General features: G+C 38.8%; 1 protein-coding gene across 1 annotated transcript in view; it reads left to right on the top strand.

The window, feature by feature from the left end:
• The window catches only part of PTPRR (protein tyrosine phosphatase receptor type R), a gene marked incomplete at its 5' end in the record, with an annotated part of 140,143 nt that overhangs the window by 117,119 nt on the left and 6,904 nt on the right, over window positions 1-16,120 (top strand). The window contains 4 exons of the mRNA XM_072879256.1: window positions 2,058-2,195; window positions 9,264-9,374; window positions 10,577-10,734; window positions 14,693-14,806. Coding sequence (XP_072735357.1) covers window positions 2,058-2,195; window positions 9,264-9,374; window positions 10,577-10,734; window positions 14,693-14,806 — 521 coding nt within the window. The remainder of the gene's footprint in view (window positions 1-2,057; window positions 2,196-9,263; window positions 9,375-10,576; window positions 10,735-14,692; window positions 14,807-16,120) is intronic.

Raw genomic sequence — 16,120 nt, 5'->3', positions numbered from 1 at the left:
ATTCCTACCCACTTTCATTGATAATTCCTAATTTTTTTGTCTACATTGGTGTGATAGAAATAGTTTCATGAGCTGTTTGTAACAAAGACCACATAGACCACATAGCCATGAATGTACTAAAATGGTTGCAGTAAGAAAACAATTTATCAAATAGTTTATAAAAAACATTAAGAAACACATGCATTACTATTTCTTTACTTCAGTATTTATCATTTAATATTGTCCTACTGCCTTATAGTAAGGAAAAGAGGGTTACCTTTTAACAGTGACAGAGATACAGGTATTTTGGTAAAGAGAAGATCAGAGTCAACAGCAATATAAGCTGTATGGTTGCTCATTGCAGTCATGTTATCCACAAACAAGTTCAGTGGTGATTTTTTTTTTCATGCATAACTATATCAATTGATAGTCCTGAAATCATCAGTTCAGTAATTAAATAAATACTGTAACAAGTTTGTGAAAAGGAGCATAAACAGGTATGTTAAATATACACATGTGCACCAGCACACACACTTGTTCACATTTGACTCCCTATATTGAATGGTTACATGATACAAAGACTTTACCAGCATGACCCCTGTTGGAAAGCATTATTTCTAAGTGTCAGCTATGTTACAATCCTCGATGACACACACACACAGAGCCTTCTGGAACTCGTGGCACAGTGTATGCCGAGTAGACTACTAAGAAACTACTTCAGTCACGTTTTAGGAGTGTAGTCCTCTGCCTGCAAAATTAAATGTTTTGATTAGAGTTATGTACCAGATCCTCAGCTGGTATAAATATAATAGTGCAACTGAAATTTGGCCCCAGAGCTCTACAATGATGTTGCTTATTTAAATAACAGTACCTGAATATATATGTACACATTCATCATGTCACTAAGCAGAGCGGTTCTCTTTGGAGAGCAACTCTTCCATCAGCCAGGCCATGTTCTGAGTCCTCTGAGGTCTCCCTTCTCCCCATGCCACCACCCTTCAAGCCAATATATGCTGATTTCTCCTGTTGCTAACACCAGTTGAACTGTCAGCAGCTGCAAAAAAAATACAACCCATCAATGAAATGAAATTTCACATCCATGTATGCACTATCATTAGGCTTGCTGGGATCCTGACAGACCTGTCTTGGACAAAGTATGTTCAGGCAGATTGGTGAGTAGAAGGAGGACTGTTTATACCAGCTGAGGATCTATCCCATTGGTTCATGCAATGAGTAACAGCTGTCAGGGAGAAAGGCACCCAAAAGGAATACCCATGGCTAGAGGCTTCTGCACCACCTCCAGCCGTTCTCCATTCACTCATCCCCTTCAGACATTGACAGGCTCTCCTGATCTGCATTACTGTTGGACACCCTGCACAAACTCACAAGTTCTCCTTCTCACCTGAAAAATAAGAAGGCAATATCTTGTTTTTTCCCATTTCTTCTTGCCTTTCCCTTTCCTCTGCTTCCCCACTGTTTGCCTGACCTTTCTTTGACCTCCTATACACTTGTGTGTCTTGGGACTCCCTATACTGATATGTTGTCCCTCCTATAAGGTCTCATAAAGACGCTTCTCCCTTAGCAAAGATGCATAGCAGAGTCTTTGACTCCACAAGCATTCATGTATTTTAAATCTTTTTTCCTGTCATGAATCTTTGTAGCAACCAGTTTTATAGTTCTTATTTTTTTTCTGTGGCTTGTTGACTGTAAACTGTCTTGTAAACACTGCAGCAGTATAAATCATGGATTAAAGTACCACTGAATGATGGAAAGCCCCAACAACTTGGAGAACAGAGTAAGCTAGAAGCTGCCAAGTAAGCAGGGAAATTTGAGAGGGATTGATGTATTCTCAGGACCATTTCAGTCCATCAAATCAGTAGTTTCCAGAGGAAAAACTGTTCTACTGAAAAATTTCTGATCTGCTCTACTGCAAGTCATAACTGCTTTCAGTTCAAATAACTTTTTTTCTTTTTTTTTAATTCCAGATTCATTTTTCTGCTCTTTTAGAACATTCACCTGCAATTTTGGTCAACCACATGAATTTAAAGTAAATGCTTTTGTGTCTTTTTCTAAACCAGGGATATGGAGGTAAAGAGAAGGCTTTCATTGCAACTCAGGGACCCATGATTAATACCGTGAATGATTTCTGGCAGATGGTTTGGCAAGAAGACAGCCCTGTCATTGTTATGATCACAAAGCTGAAAGAAAAAAATGAGGTATGACACCTAGCCAAACTGAGAAATTATTCCTATGGCTGTGTACTGTAGAAAGAACCTTAGCAGATATGGAAGGAAGCTAGCAGATAACCGGCTCTTAAATACTCTGGTAATGGGCAATGTGAAAAGTAATGTTGGGGTAGCCAAATACACCAAATGCAGTTGCATAGCAATCATAAGAGATGTATTAAGACAAAAGGAATTCAGTTTTCTAGATCTGTGCTGTTGGGTTCATAATTTTTTAAGAAACACCTAATTTATCTGTTGGTCACCTCTGTACTTGTTACTTTCTGGTATATACAGAATAGATGGTTAGTGTTACGATTAGAGGTTTCCTGACACGGTTGAAGTTTGCACTTTGCTGTAATGGCAGGTTTTGAATCCATTGCAGATATTAAAAATCTTCTGGACCATCCCAGAAATACAGTTTGGGCTCCCAAATGCCAATACCATAGAGGGACTTCGCCAGAATGGAAATACATGGCTCCTTACCTTAGTACCAAGTAGAGATGACAATTGCATTTTAATTGCTAATGGCCATCTAACTGCCTGTTATACATTCTGTGACTTTTGGATCTATTCCCAACTTCATCTTTAATAGCTTTATTTAGTATTCATGTAAATTGTTGCCAGGCTTTCCTTGATAGTGCCAGAGTGCATATTTGTGACCGCCAGACATTAGGAATGAAAATCACTCTCCCTCCCATGCAGAGGGCCAACACAAAGCTCTGTTCTGGAAGACTGAATGTTAAAGAAGAGGTTTACAGGGCTTGTGGATGAGAGAGAGAAAGACATAAAGGATTTTGACTTTTTTCTTGAGTCCAAACTGCTAGACAGGCTTTTTTAAAGAAATATTTTTTTATTGTCCAATACTTAAGTATTTTCCAATGTTGGGAATATTTAGGTGCAACATTACCTGTGGTTGGATAAACATGTATACCATTTAGAGTCAATGCCATAAACAGCACAAACATGGCAGTCTGTGTGCTTGGCTATGTAATGACACTTAGGGCCATGGTTTAGTGGTAGACTTGGCAATGTTAGGTTTACAGTTGGACTTGATGATCTTGAGGGTCTTTTCCAACCTAAATAATTCTATGATTCTATGGGCAATTCCCAACTCCAGGTAGGTGCTTCAACCAAGTCTCAGCACCTTGCCAGGTAAGCACCAGGTTCATGTTGCCCCTGCTCCACTCACACCCCTGCTCTTCAAACTTAGATGCATGTAATGATAGAGAAACAAGAGTTTATTCAGGCAAAGTTCCCAGTCTGAGTGATCAAGGGACCAAGATCCTGAGTGCATTCCCAGGGCTCAAACTCACGGCTCCATTTAAATGTGGACTCAGTAGACATACTCTTCTTTCTTCTGCCTTTGACCACTGCTTGGCTCTTTGTCACTGTGAGTTTGGGCTTCTAACATGAACTTAAAATCCAGTGAATTTTAAGAAAGCTGTATGTAAAAAGTAGGTTGGTCCTGTAAAATATCCAAGACGTATTTCCAAACCAGGTGCCATTTTGCACTAGACTGTTCAAACAAGTGTCCCGAAGCCTGCATTAAAAAGGTTACTCCTGAAAACATAGAAAACTTACCCCAGCCTAACTGTCCAAAAGAATAAGTATTTCACTGAGGAAATGCTGACTGTTTAAACACTCACATCTGACACTGTGTAAGAAGAATGACTTGAAAGAAGTGCCCAGTGGTTTCCATTGTGTCAGGAAGCCCTGTGTTTACCTGAGTTACGCAGGCTCTAGGCACTGGTGTTTATCCGCATTGTTGTGGCCTGGCAGTGGTAATTTCCTCCTAATAGAAAGGGTGGGGAATCTCAAATCGTTCCCAGGCTATATAGAGAGGCTGTGTTTGCGCAAGCCCTCCTGCCCTGTCTAGAAACCTTAGGAACTCTCCCACTGTTAGCGGGTTCCTCCTGAAACCTTGCTTGCTATTGAAAAGAAAACAGCTTAGCTAGTGACTATGCTCAGCGTATTAACTTCACTGTTAAAGTATTTGCTCTCTATAGAGAAGGCAAGAGCAGATGTTATTTAGCATAATAGTACTTGATATTTTTCTTCTCTGTGGTTTGCTTTATTTCCATCATTTTCAGGGAGGTACATCTGCAGTATACACACATACAAATACCTTCATATTTGAAAGCATATTCATCCACTCATCCACTTATCCACATCCACCCCTGCACAAATAAACCCCCATACCTCACTCTCAGGTATAGGCCCCATTCCTCAGTCGGTATAACACCAGTCAGCCTCCATTTGGGCTATAATGTACTATAATGTATAAAGTAATGTATAATGAGGGAGCTCTCAAATGAGAGACATATGAAAAACCTTAATCTCAACAATAAATTCATTTATGTAGCATAAGTAAAATGATTTGGAACATTCGTGTCCTAGTTCAATATACTGATGTGATGAATTTGCAATAACAATGGGAATTGTGTGAAATGATGATAAACAAAGGTTTCTATAGAGTTCCTTCCTTCCATGAGATGAAAAAATGGTTAAGACTCGCTGTGGTAACAGTTTTTGTAAGGTGGATGAAGATATAATATGAAAGTAGATTGCTGAGCAAAATACTCATTTCAGCTGTCTGAAAAAAACGTGGAGCAGTAAATTATTGGATTTTCTTTCTTTTTCATTTTGAAGTCTGATTAAAAAAAGGAGATTGATTTTTAAGCAAGAATACTGCTGAAGGAACTATGGGTGCTGTGAGTATTTTAAGCAGAATCTGTAAAACCTGTCCTCAAAATTACACAATGTCTGAACAGATTGGAAATCTGCTTGTGCAAGGAGAGTTCACAGCAAAGGAGCTTCTGCCTGTATAAATAATGAGAAACTTGGAATTCTAGGCTATAATTTTAGGGTTAATATGAGGAAAAACACATCTCATCTAGTGATCTAGGTACCCTCCCTGGTCACTGAAGAGCAGTAGTCACCTCCAGAGGGTGATCCATCCCACTGTAAGAGAATGAGATAAATCACCCACTGAAGGTGACCATCTCTAATTCTGTAGTAACATTTTAGGACACGATCTTACAAAGCTTTATCTATGAGGCATGTATAACCTTCATATATTACTGAGTTTAGTCAAGACAACTGAGCAATAAAAATTAGACAAATATGTGGAGTGTAAGAATTTTATAGACTTCTATAATTTTGTAGAGAAGTTTATAGACTTCTGTTGTATCAGCTGGTTTTCATAGTTATGCTATGTACTCTATAGATAATATGCATTTAGTTTGCCTTCAAAACTTAGTAGCAACATTACCTGTTAACCAGGGAACATATTTTGGGAAGCATAAATAAAGAATACTGTGCAGCGTTCTGCCAGAAGGGATTAATACTGACAAATGCATTAAACAATGCATGTTTATTCAACTCAGATAATGTAAATCTTGTTGTCAGTAATTATCTAGGGCAATCTTGTTAACTCACTGTTTAATGTTCCTATTATTTTTCACGTAACATTTTTTCCCTCAGTTGGTCTATAGGCACTCTTATCTACACGTAGCAAAGTAGATTTTGGAATTGGGAAATCGTACCTTTTACAGAATTCACATAAGCGTCTTTGAAGATTACTCATTAGTTAAGTTGAGTATTGGCACCATAGATATGTCTCAGGTTTTGGAAAAACTTAAGAAGATTTGGTCCTAACTTTGAGGATTTTAGTATATGAAGGCAAATCCTGCAAGCCCTCTTAAAGTATACCTCTCATGCTTGAGTTAGTCGTGACAGTAAGTAGAGGGCAAGAGTAAAAAGGGATTCTGGAATTGAAGCCTTGTTATAATTATTCATTACTGTTGTGTGTTGGCCTAGTTATTGGGACATTTAATGTGTAAATTTGTTGGCATAGCTATATGGAAAAATAAACAAGAAATGGAGCTGAAGTAAAGCACCTTCACAAATATTTGAGAATTGTTAAACTAATTTTGTTCAGGGTCCAAATCCAGGGAAAGTAAAGCAGGTAAATAGCATGTCAGCTGAGAGAGCCTTCCTCCATTCAGCAGAACTGGGAGACCAGGCTGCAATAGGAGCACTTCTGGCAAGTTAAAAAAGCCTGGGCACAGACCGACCACGGCAAATAGCAGGTGCCAGCTCCAGTCCGAGGCAGGGCCAGATCCTACTCAGTTATGGAGATCCACCTCAGGAGCAGTCCCATGAAGCCTGGCACCCGGCAGGCGTGGGATGGGGCGTGCGAGGAGACAGAACAGGGGATGGAGGGAGCCTAAGGCTGCAGCTCTGTCACAGGGGGAGGGACAAAGGCTGAAATCAATTAAAGGTCATGCGAGATACTGTTTCTTGTATAAACTTCCTGTTCGGGTCAGGGAATGTTGGGGTTTTTTAAAAAAAAAAAGGTCAGGCACCAGATCAGAAATAAATAATCATTTATTAGCAAAAAGCTAACCAATGGAAATGAATCCGAGGGGGGAGTTTGAAAGATGGCAGGAAGATGAGGTTTTCCACGTGAAAGTAAGAAGATTCCCAGGCTTTTGGCTGCCTGTATGGTTGGGAGTAGGTTATGATTTTTTTTCTTTTTTTCTTTTTTGGAGCTTAAGCATCTTTTAAAAAATCCTGCTCATAGCTGTTATTTGTTTGCTGACTACATAGAGGATTGTATGTTCAATCCCAAGCTCACAAAATATGTGACCTATTTAGAAAGTGCTGTAATAGATGAATATGCTGAAAGGAAAACTCTACAGCCTGAAAGGACAGCAAGGAACAGAATCAGGACCAGCACAAAGAGTGGAGGTGGAGGACTACGTGATGATAAGAACAAGTGAATTCTTCCTTTTTTCTGATACATACTGTAGGCGATAAGCTTTTACTGATTACAGACATGAGGCTAGAGAGCACCCTTCTTAACCATTGTGTTTGGCTTTTGAACAGGTTAAAATATACCTACCTGAGACCAGTGGAATTTTCTCTAAGGTTCAAGCAATAGCTTGAGGCAATTTACTCTTTTTTGCTGATGCTCCTGGGATTTTCTATGTAATTTTTTGGATGTCTGATATGTTTATCCCTCCCATCTTCATCTTTATCGCTTTATTACAATTAACTTTCAAAAACATGCTAATTCCCCCAAATATCTGTCTTCTTAGAAGTGCCTGAACCAGCTGATCCCAGCTTTATTTTCAAGGCTATTTTTTAAAGCAGTAACAAACAGTATTTTAAAAAGATGCACGGAGACTGTGTTAAAAATAATCCATTGTATCTCACTAAATGTAGATGGACTGTTAAATGAAAGTTATTTTAATGAGCAGCCCCATTTCATTGTCCACCCAGTCAAGCTGCCAATTCCAGTTCTGGGAAAGAGTCAAGAAAAACATTCTTCTGGAGTGCCTGAAGGCTTTGTAGTGAGCGTCGCATGCTTGCATTTATCAAGAAGTCTCGGGGTTGACTCAACTATTGTTGATTGTCAGGGTACAATTGTGTATTTAGACTTTTCTTTTTCCCATATTAGCACTGAAAACTGCATTCCCAGGGAGGGGCATGAATTGCAGATCTGGCAGATGATAGTAACTATATGTGTCACATGGGGGGACTGTGGAACTTGTGAACACTTTTTTTCGTACAAATTTCTGAGTATTTTATTGCCATTCTTGATGTCTTCGGGGAAACAGCAAATTTAGGATGTTGGAGTAATTCTGCAAAAGACAGGATTTGAATGAAACCAGTCAGATTGGCCAGCATTATTTCAGAAAATGTGACTTTCACACACCTTACACTATTAAGGTAATGAGCATCTATTTTTAGAAAAGTATTTATACAACAGAGATGATTCGGTTCAATCAGCTATTGGGTTATCAAGTAGAGTAGCAGCTTAAAGATCACACCTGGTGGTAAAGCCTTGCATTTCACGGATATTTTTTTCTGGTTCATTTTTAGCAGAATTTACTGGGAGTTATGCTTTATGGCAATCAATTATATTAAAGGGATTGTTTCATTTTGCTGCATAATGTAGGCTACTGTCTAAATATATACCAGTTTATTCAGCAAGAGTTTGTGAGGAAATGCAAACAAGTTCTTTCTGGGATTCCTGTTATTGTAGAACTGTCTGTTCTCTCAGTGTTTTTTTTACCTGTGCATTGGATATTAAAAAGAAGGTTTTCTTTAATTGTTGGGGGGGGCGGTATTTAATGAACGAGTCAGATTGGCCAACATTATTTCAGAAAATGTGGCTTTCAAACACCTTAGACTCTTAAGGTAATAAGCATCTATTTTTAGAGAAGTATTTATACAACAGGGATGTTTGCTTTCAGGTAGACTATAGAGATACTTTAATGGAAATTAATATGAAGCTCCAGTAGACTTGAAGATAAGCAAACTATTGCAGGGGAAAAATGAAATGGTTTATATTGTAAATACTATTTCTTCATCTCCTTTTTAGTAGATGCTTGTCAGATACGTTGCTGAAATAGCACTACTGATTCATTAAGAATCCTGTATATAATTTTGTGTAGCTCTAGCAAGACTGATGGATTTTTTTAGCATTCATTTCCAGTAAGTCATATAGTAGACAACTCAGATTCTGCAAAATACTTTAATATGCACATTAAGTCCCATTGAATTCAGTAAGATCTAAGGGCACATTTACATGCTTTGTTGTATTAGGGCTCAGGAGAGTAAAGAGGATAAAAAGTCTTGTGAGGAGAGGACAAATTCTGAATCTCTTGCTCAGAAGGAGATCCCATTTGGAAAGAGTACACTTTATAAATGTAATTCTATGAATTAAATAATGTTCTAGGAAAAAAACCTTTAATTTTGAATGTGGAAAACAATTCTTTAACTGAACTTCCTTGAGCTTTTAAGAGTAAAAACAGCTGTTCAAAGTGCTCAGTGTTAGAGATCCATATTTGAAAAACTCAGATCCTGAAAATCAGGCCGAAGTCATTCATTAAGAACCCTGCAATATCTTATTTAGGAATGGTTCTGACATGAATAACACCTCCGTTGCATTCATCTGAACTTGCCAGACAAATACAGTCTATGTAAAAATTAGATATGAATATGGCTCCAGGATCCAGTTTGTTGACGACACTGATGCTTGCTTTCCAGAAATGTGTACTCTATTGGCCAGAAAAAAGAGGAATCTATGGGAAGGTTGAAGTCCTTGTTAACAGTGTGCAAGAATGTGAGAACTATACTGTCCGTCAGCTTATGATAAAGGTAACAATCTGTATCTGAGGAGCATTGTTCCTAATGCTTTGGTTTTTTATTGTTAAATGAAGTTCAAGTTGTTTTTTTAAAAGGGCATACATTTTTACAGGAGGAGTAACTGAGCTATGAAGCTCACAGCTGCGAGGTATGATTGAGACCAAAGAGCTGGAACACTTATCGTATTGCTGCTTTGTATCACTCTGGCAATAAAAAAGGCTTCAAAAAGCGGGCAAGTTTCACTTTCTTGAATTACATTTGCTTTGAGGCCTTTTTAGCATTGCCAAGGCGATGTAAAGGGATTTTAGTTAATGAAAGAACTAGCATAGCATCATTCTGAAAAAGATACGCTGCTCATGTTGTGTGCTGAGTGCATCTATAGCCCATTTGAGAAGCTAAAAATATAAGGAGTATATAAGGAAAGCTTCATGCTTTCACGGTTCTGACTAGACATTAACTGTGCAAAATAAGGCAGGTGCTCCTCTTCTAAGTTACTCCCCATGTTACACTTACGTGCTATCGGATTGCATCATCTGCTGCTCCTGACAGGAGCATCACAGAGCATTACAGAGCATTACAATAAATAATGAATTGGGAAAATTTGTTTGGTGTCTCAGCCTAGGCAGTGAGAAGTGGGCAGAAGTCATATTATCCAACACAAAATTACTCTAGCCCATATTTAGCCCCTTTGGTTGTTGAAGTAAGTGGTAGCAGCCTCTCTTGGAGAGAATAACTGGACAAACTGGGATGTTTGATTAATCTAGAAGGGCAGTTCTTCTGCACCTTTAACTTAAATACACTTGTAATTTTAGTATCAGACCCTTATGATAATGTCCTTAAAAAGTAGTGGAAATATATAATAATTTAGAGATTCAGAAGCCCAGATCAAGCTAATCTCTCTAGATCCTGTTGCTGATCTAACACAGACCTCTGCCAATTCCCAACTGACAACACAGTCAGCAAGTCTGTAGTCAGATGGACAGAGCAGAACTTAGATAGCTGGAAAAACAGCTAAGTTTTCAGGTGCACAAACCCCTCTTACAACTGTGTCCCTGGAAGCACGCCCGTTCCCTGCAATTGCATCCTCCGAGTCTAATAAAAAAAATTGTTAAATCTCTCTTAACATTTTTACTGTCTTTTTACCATAACATTGAGAGAAATAAAAAGAATTGTTCACCACAAGTGTGCATATAAAATCTTCATGTTCTTTTCAGCAAGGGAGTCAGTCACGGAGTGTGAAACACTACTGGTACACATCCTGGCCGGACCACAAAACCCCCGACAGCGCTCAGCCGCTGCTGCAGCTCATGCTGGATGTAGAAGAGGACAGGGTGGAATCACCTGGCAGAGGCCCTGTCATTGTGCACTGCAGGTAATTTGCAATCCTTCTCTTAAGTGACTGCCCAAAGCAAGGCCACAGCAAATCACATCAAACAGTCCTCCTCCTATACAAAGAACGTGTTTGGGGAAGAGTAAAATTCCCCAGATCCTCTTTATGCTAATTGACTTTTTCTGTTCATATTTGAGGATTTGAGTTTTGGAGAGAATTCCCTTGTTGCCAGAAAATTGTTTCTGAACCGTTCTCCATTTCTGCTAATGAACTCTGTTTTTGAAAGACCAGCTGGAAAAAATATTTTGCTTCTGTTTCTTATTCATGATTTGCTTTCTTTTTAGTCTTGTTGCATAATTACATACCTAAGTCAGATACAATGCCCTGTGACTGGTTGGCTAAAATGTTGTAAAGCAAGTCAATTTTGAACAGCAGGCATCAGACCAAAACACATTAGTACTAAAATTTGTGAACGTTTTCACAAAGGCAGTTGGTTTGATACTCAAGAGCAAAGTGTTATTCAGTACTCAAGAGCAGAGTGTTATTCACACAAATTGTAATGAACCAGAGAATGTCCTTCTAATCATTCTAATTAAATTCCATTTTATTGCTTTATATTGATTCATTGCCTCATGTTGCAATTTAACTAGTAGGAAGTAGTACTGGATTTGTTATATTGGTGGAAAGAAGTAGGTGAAGCAAAACAGAAAAAAAAATTAAAATCAGTGTTTCCTTACTTGCTTTGTCTCATAACTGTGGTGATACATCTCTTACAGTTGGGATAGTACTTTTTTTTTTCCTAGAAGTTTATCAAAACCAGAACTTTTCATCTTGAACCACTTCTTTTCAACTCCATATTTAGGAGATTGAGAGAAATGGAAGCCAGATTTGAACCACCCATCATTTTTCAAAACCAGAATGTGATGAATAAGGAACTTTCACAAATTTTATGCAGCTGTTTTTATCAGGAATTGTAGTTTCCCTGAACAATCCACAAATCTGTGGATGGCTATTGAGAGTCCCATTTTTCCAGCAAGGATCTTCAGTAATGAAGGTCTTCAGAAGAACAGGGCGTCTTTCTGAGGTGCATGATATGACAGCAAGGTCATAATCATGAGCAGGAGTTTATTCATGATTAAAGACCCAGATATCATCTCAGTTGTGATTAAAATTAATAGTTCTTCAGTGACAACTCAGCTATCTATATGCTCACTGCACTGTGGTCTACAAAATGGGTAAACTCACTCACACTCCATTTTCTAGTCAGATAGTTCCCTTTTAATCCAAGTTGCAGTTGAGATCATCCAGGTCTTATAGAGTCTGTGCACGCTTTTAACCTTGGACCTCAGATACAACTGCACAATTCTCAGTTATTTCCAGAGGAGCATTACAGTGCACACTCAAACAATGATCCTTAATCTGAAGCAGAAATGCTTTAATAATTTCTTAATATGACACAAGTGGAAAAAAAAGCAATTTGGTTTTTTTGTATGTGTCTTCTTGTAGCCTATCAGCATAGGGTGCTGTCTTACAGACATCAGTGATGAGTCCATTCAGGACTCGGGATATAAGAAGGACTTTACTTCTTTTAGCAGAGTAGTTCTGTTCTGCAAAAAAATAGGAAAAGAGTAAACTTTTGCTTTGGTCCTTAAAATCAGCAGATCTGATTACACACATGCCAAGGACACAGATTTCCAAAGGAAGAAAGTGTTAAGTTGTTACCAATCTTTATAGTGGCATTTGCTGGAAAGGTATGTGTTTCCTCTCTCATGTCACTCATTGAAAGCATGTGGTAAATATGGAAAATATCTTCTTAATCTGTCCTTTGGATGTGTAGTTAGTACATCAAAATAAGTTTGGGTTTAATGGCAACTAGGTGGTTTGGAATCAACTACAAGTTTTAATTGAGATATTTCAAATATAGAGGGAAAAGATGTTTTTATTTAAATTGAATCAATAAGGAAGAATTAGAACACAGAATTATATCCTGCAAATGTAAAACTAATTTAGCCCCATTTAGTCAGTGGAACCAAGTTGACCGAGAATCTGGACCACAATGCCATTTTCTGCTTCCCGGAAGAACAAGCAATTTGGCATATTGGAGGACTTGTAAGAGTTTCTTAAATAAGAATAAGGGATAAAATTTTCATGCTCAGAAACTTGACACGGTTACAGTTATTGCTGGAAATTTTTGCTTTTCTTTCCTCATCAGCTAGTGCATGAACATGTTCTATAAAAAGCATACTGCCTGCATCTCTTAATCCCGAAATCATAACAGTCCAATACTCCGCAATCCCAATTAACAGACCACAGTCGTTACGAATGAGCTACTACACATTAAACTCCTAAAAAAAAAGGGAAAAATAAAAATATCTATAACAGAAATATACATATACCATGTTTGGGTGCTTGAAAATACTTCAGAGTAAGTAGCTCTCCATATTTTCTGGATATACCAGGAAAGAAATGTCAGGCAAGTGAAGAACAATCTCATTTTTATCTTGCGCTGTCTAAAATAAAGCTACGTAATAAGATAGGACCGGCACGCCTGAGCTGAGGAAGAAAATACATTAGAAAACCAACCCTAGTCTTTGTTTAATACATATTAAGAACTTGTCCAAGAACACTTAATCCACCCCAAAAAAAGGGAAAAAAAAGAACCCTTCATTATAGCCAACTTCACTTACATCTGAATTGTTTAAACTTGTTAGCCCTGCTTTCAAGGGTTTCAAAATATTTGAGGAAGAGAATGGGGGTATGCATTAGATTGCTTTCTCCAAATCCCTCTTTATAAACTATGTCCCTCTCCTTTTGGATACAATTTTCCCATAGATATTGATGTCCAAGGAGAGAGGCTGTCAACTCAGCATCTTCATCGCACTCAATCCTTTCTTATGCTGCCTGTTTTACATCTCATTATCCCCTCACGGTTGGCTTAGACATCCTCATATATTTAATATTGCTGAGTCCTCTTGGAAATTTTCATTTCCAGATGGGAGGGCTCTTGAGTCTCTAAAGCACTCCTATCTTTCATTCTGTGGTGAGCAGATTGTGATTTGTTTCAGCTGTAGCAAATGGACGTACTCCTGGTAACACTTTTCACTCAGATATATCAAGCTTCCATCTGAGACAACATATTCTTCCTGGCATTAATTTAAATAACTCTTGCAGTGCTCTTATGAGGCAGGTAGCATTCATACCCATTGCGGAGATGAAGCAAGGCACCACATGGTTAAGTATTTACTATAAAGCCAAGCATGGAGATCTGGACCCCTGATTCCATGTTTTAACTATTTTCCTCACATTTTCCTGCCATGCAGCATGACAGGGATGAGCTGCACTGAATTCCTGCACATTACTTAAGCAAGAAGCAGAGTGGGGCAGAGTTTCTCAAAAGTGTTGGAGGTCCGGGGAGTAAAAATAATGCCAAAATGGCTGTTTCCAAGCAGGCATCCAGAAAATCTGGAGAGTTACAGCGCCAAATCCTTCTCTCTCCTGCAGAATCACAGGAGAGGGGGTTAACTTCATCAGCATGGTTCTAGGTCCTTTTTACCTTCATGGTTAGAGGTATGGTTAGCAGAACCCCTGTATACTTTGAAGGCTTCAAACATAAGGCCCCACTGACTTTTGCCTTTAGGTGGGCTTTTCGCCCAGCTCAGTGCATATCTCCATCATTTGCTTGGAGTGTGCCAGAGAATATTTGGACTTTGTGGTGCTAATGAAGATTGTTTTTCTTACCATAGACTTGCGTGCAAACTGATAACATGTAAGCCTCACAAATTACCCACAACAACTGGACTGATGGAACAGTGCACCCTTTCATTTCTCTCTAAGAAAGTGAGCTGAGAAGTTACCCTTGCTAGTCATGCACCCGGGAATTGTGGGTTCTAGCAATTCCGTGTTTCGTATTTTTAGCGTTTTCTTATCTATTTAGTGTTTTCCACTTAACTCCTTTGATCTGTGAACTCCATTTGCCTATTAAATTTTGCCTTCTTTTCAGTGCTGGTATAGGAAGAACTGGATGTTTTATTGCCACGGCCATTGGTTGTCAGCAGTTGAAGGAAGAGGGAGTTGTAGATGCATTGAGCATTGTCTGTCAGCTACGAGTCGATCGGTGAGTTCCAGAAGAACCATAAATCAGTCAGTGATTCTGAAAATCAGTCAATGATTCTGAAATTATTCTGAAATCATTACTGAAATGATTCAGTAATGATCAGTAATGATTCAGTAATGATTCTGAAAACCTTTTCACAGTTGAATGTTGCTTTACATTAAGTGGCTGCCATCACTTTTGCTAACTCTTATGACAGGATTAGCTGAATATTCAAAGTAACGTTTGTATTTAGATCCTAAGTAAGGAATATTGTTTTCTGGGGGAAGCTGGGTGAGACTCCACTGAATGAAATTCCCCTGAGATGGCAACCCTGCGGTTGCTGGGCACTTGGCACTCCTCTTTTCCCCTCCTGGAGCTTTCTGCTGTCTGCGGCATCCCACTAGGACACAAGAGACACGGGGCAATCTGGAGGCAAGGGATTGTCTTTGAGCCTGGTTTGACAGGGATATCCAGGCTCACTCAGTGTGTAGTTTCTTTATGCAGCAGAGAGAGCCAAATCTGGTGCTGTTGCTATTCCCTCAGCTGTGCTGGGGGTCCTTTTGAATTGGGTTGGCAAACTTACCCAGCTTAAAAAAATAGCAAGGCATTTGTTGCAGAATTTTCTTAAGTCAGATCAATTCCCTGATTGAATTCACAGCTTGGGAGCAGGAACACTGTAAGCCAGCATTGTTGCAGAGTGCTTTGTTTTGTGAAACCATGGCTGAAGAGAGATTTGTGTTGGAAAGGAGGATGTGGGTATTGTGCACAATGGAAGCTGCTGGTTTGGTTGTACTTTTCTTTCTTACTCTGCTTGGAGAAACAGGATTTTGTATAAAGTAAATAAACAGGGTTTCACCAAGAATAGAGAAGTCTCATTCCTCTCCTGCTGGAGGTACCAGGTCATATAATCTCCTTGCAAGTATATTAACTGCTTCTGGCATACATTTCTTCTTCAACTGGAAACAACCCATAAGGGTGCAAATGCTGAAAAAGAGCTCAGGTCAAAGGGACAATGCAGGATTTTTGTGTTCTGAAGAACTCTGAAAGGTACTGGAACCATGAATTGCAGAAGGACCAGAATCCATATAGCTGATCACGTTTATGGATCACCTCCTCTGCCTTCCGCTCCCACGCACCTTCATCATACCAGAGATTGTAATGTGATCCTTACAGGGCAATATGAGCCACTTGGAGTGTAAAATTCTCCAAGGGGAGTTCCTGACCTAAAAATCTCAGCAACTAAAAAGATGGAAGAGCTGAGGGAAAAATGCTTACTCTGTTTTAAATTATCAACTCCAAATTTCCAACACTCCGTTCTGATTATCTGTTCATCTT

Source organism: Ciconia boyciana, chromosome 1, assembly GCF_034638445.1.
Source record: "Ciconia boyciana chromosome 1, ASM3463844v1, whole genome shotgun sequence".
NCBI classification, from domain to species: domain Eukaryota; kingdom Metazoa; phylum Chordata; class Aves; order Ciconiiformes; family Ciconiidae; genus Ciconia; species Ciconia boyciana.
This window is presented reverse-complemented; position numbering and strand designations above follow the sequence as displayed.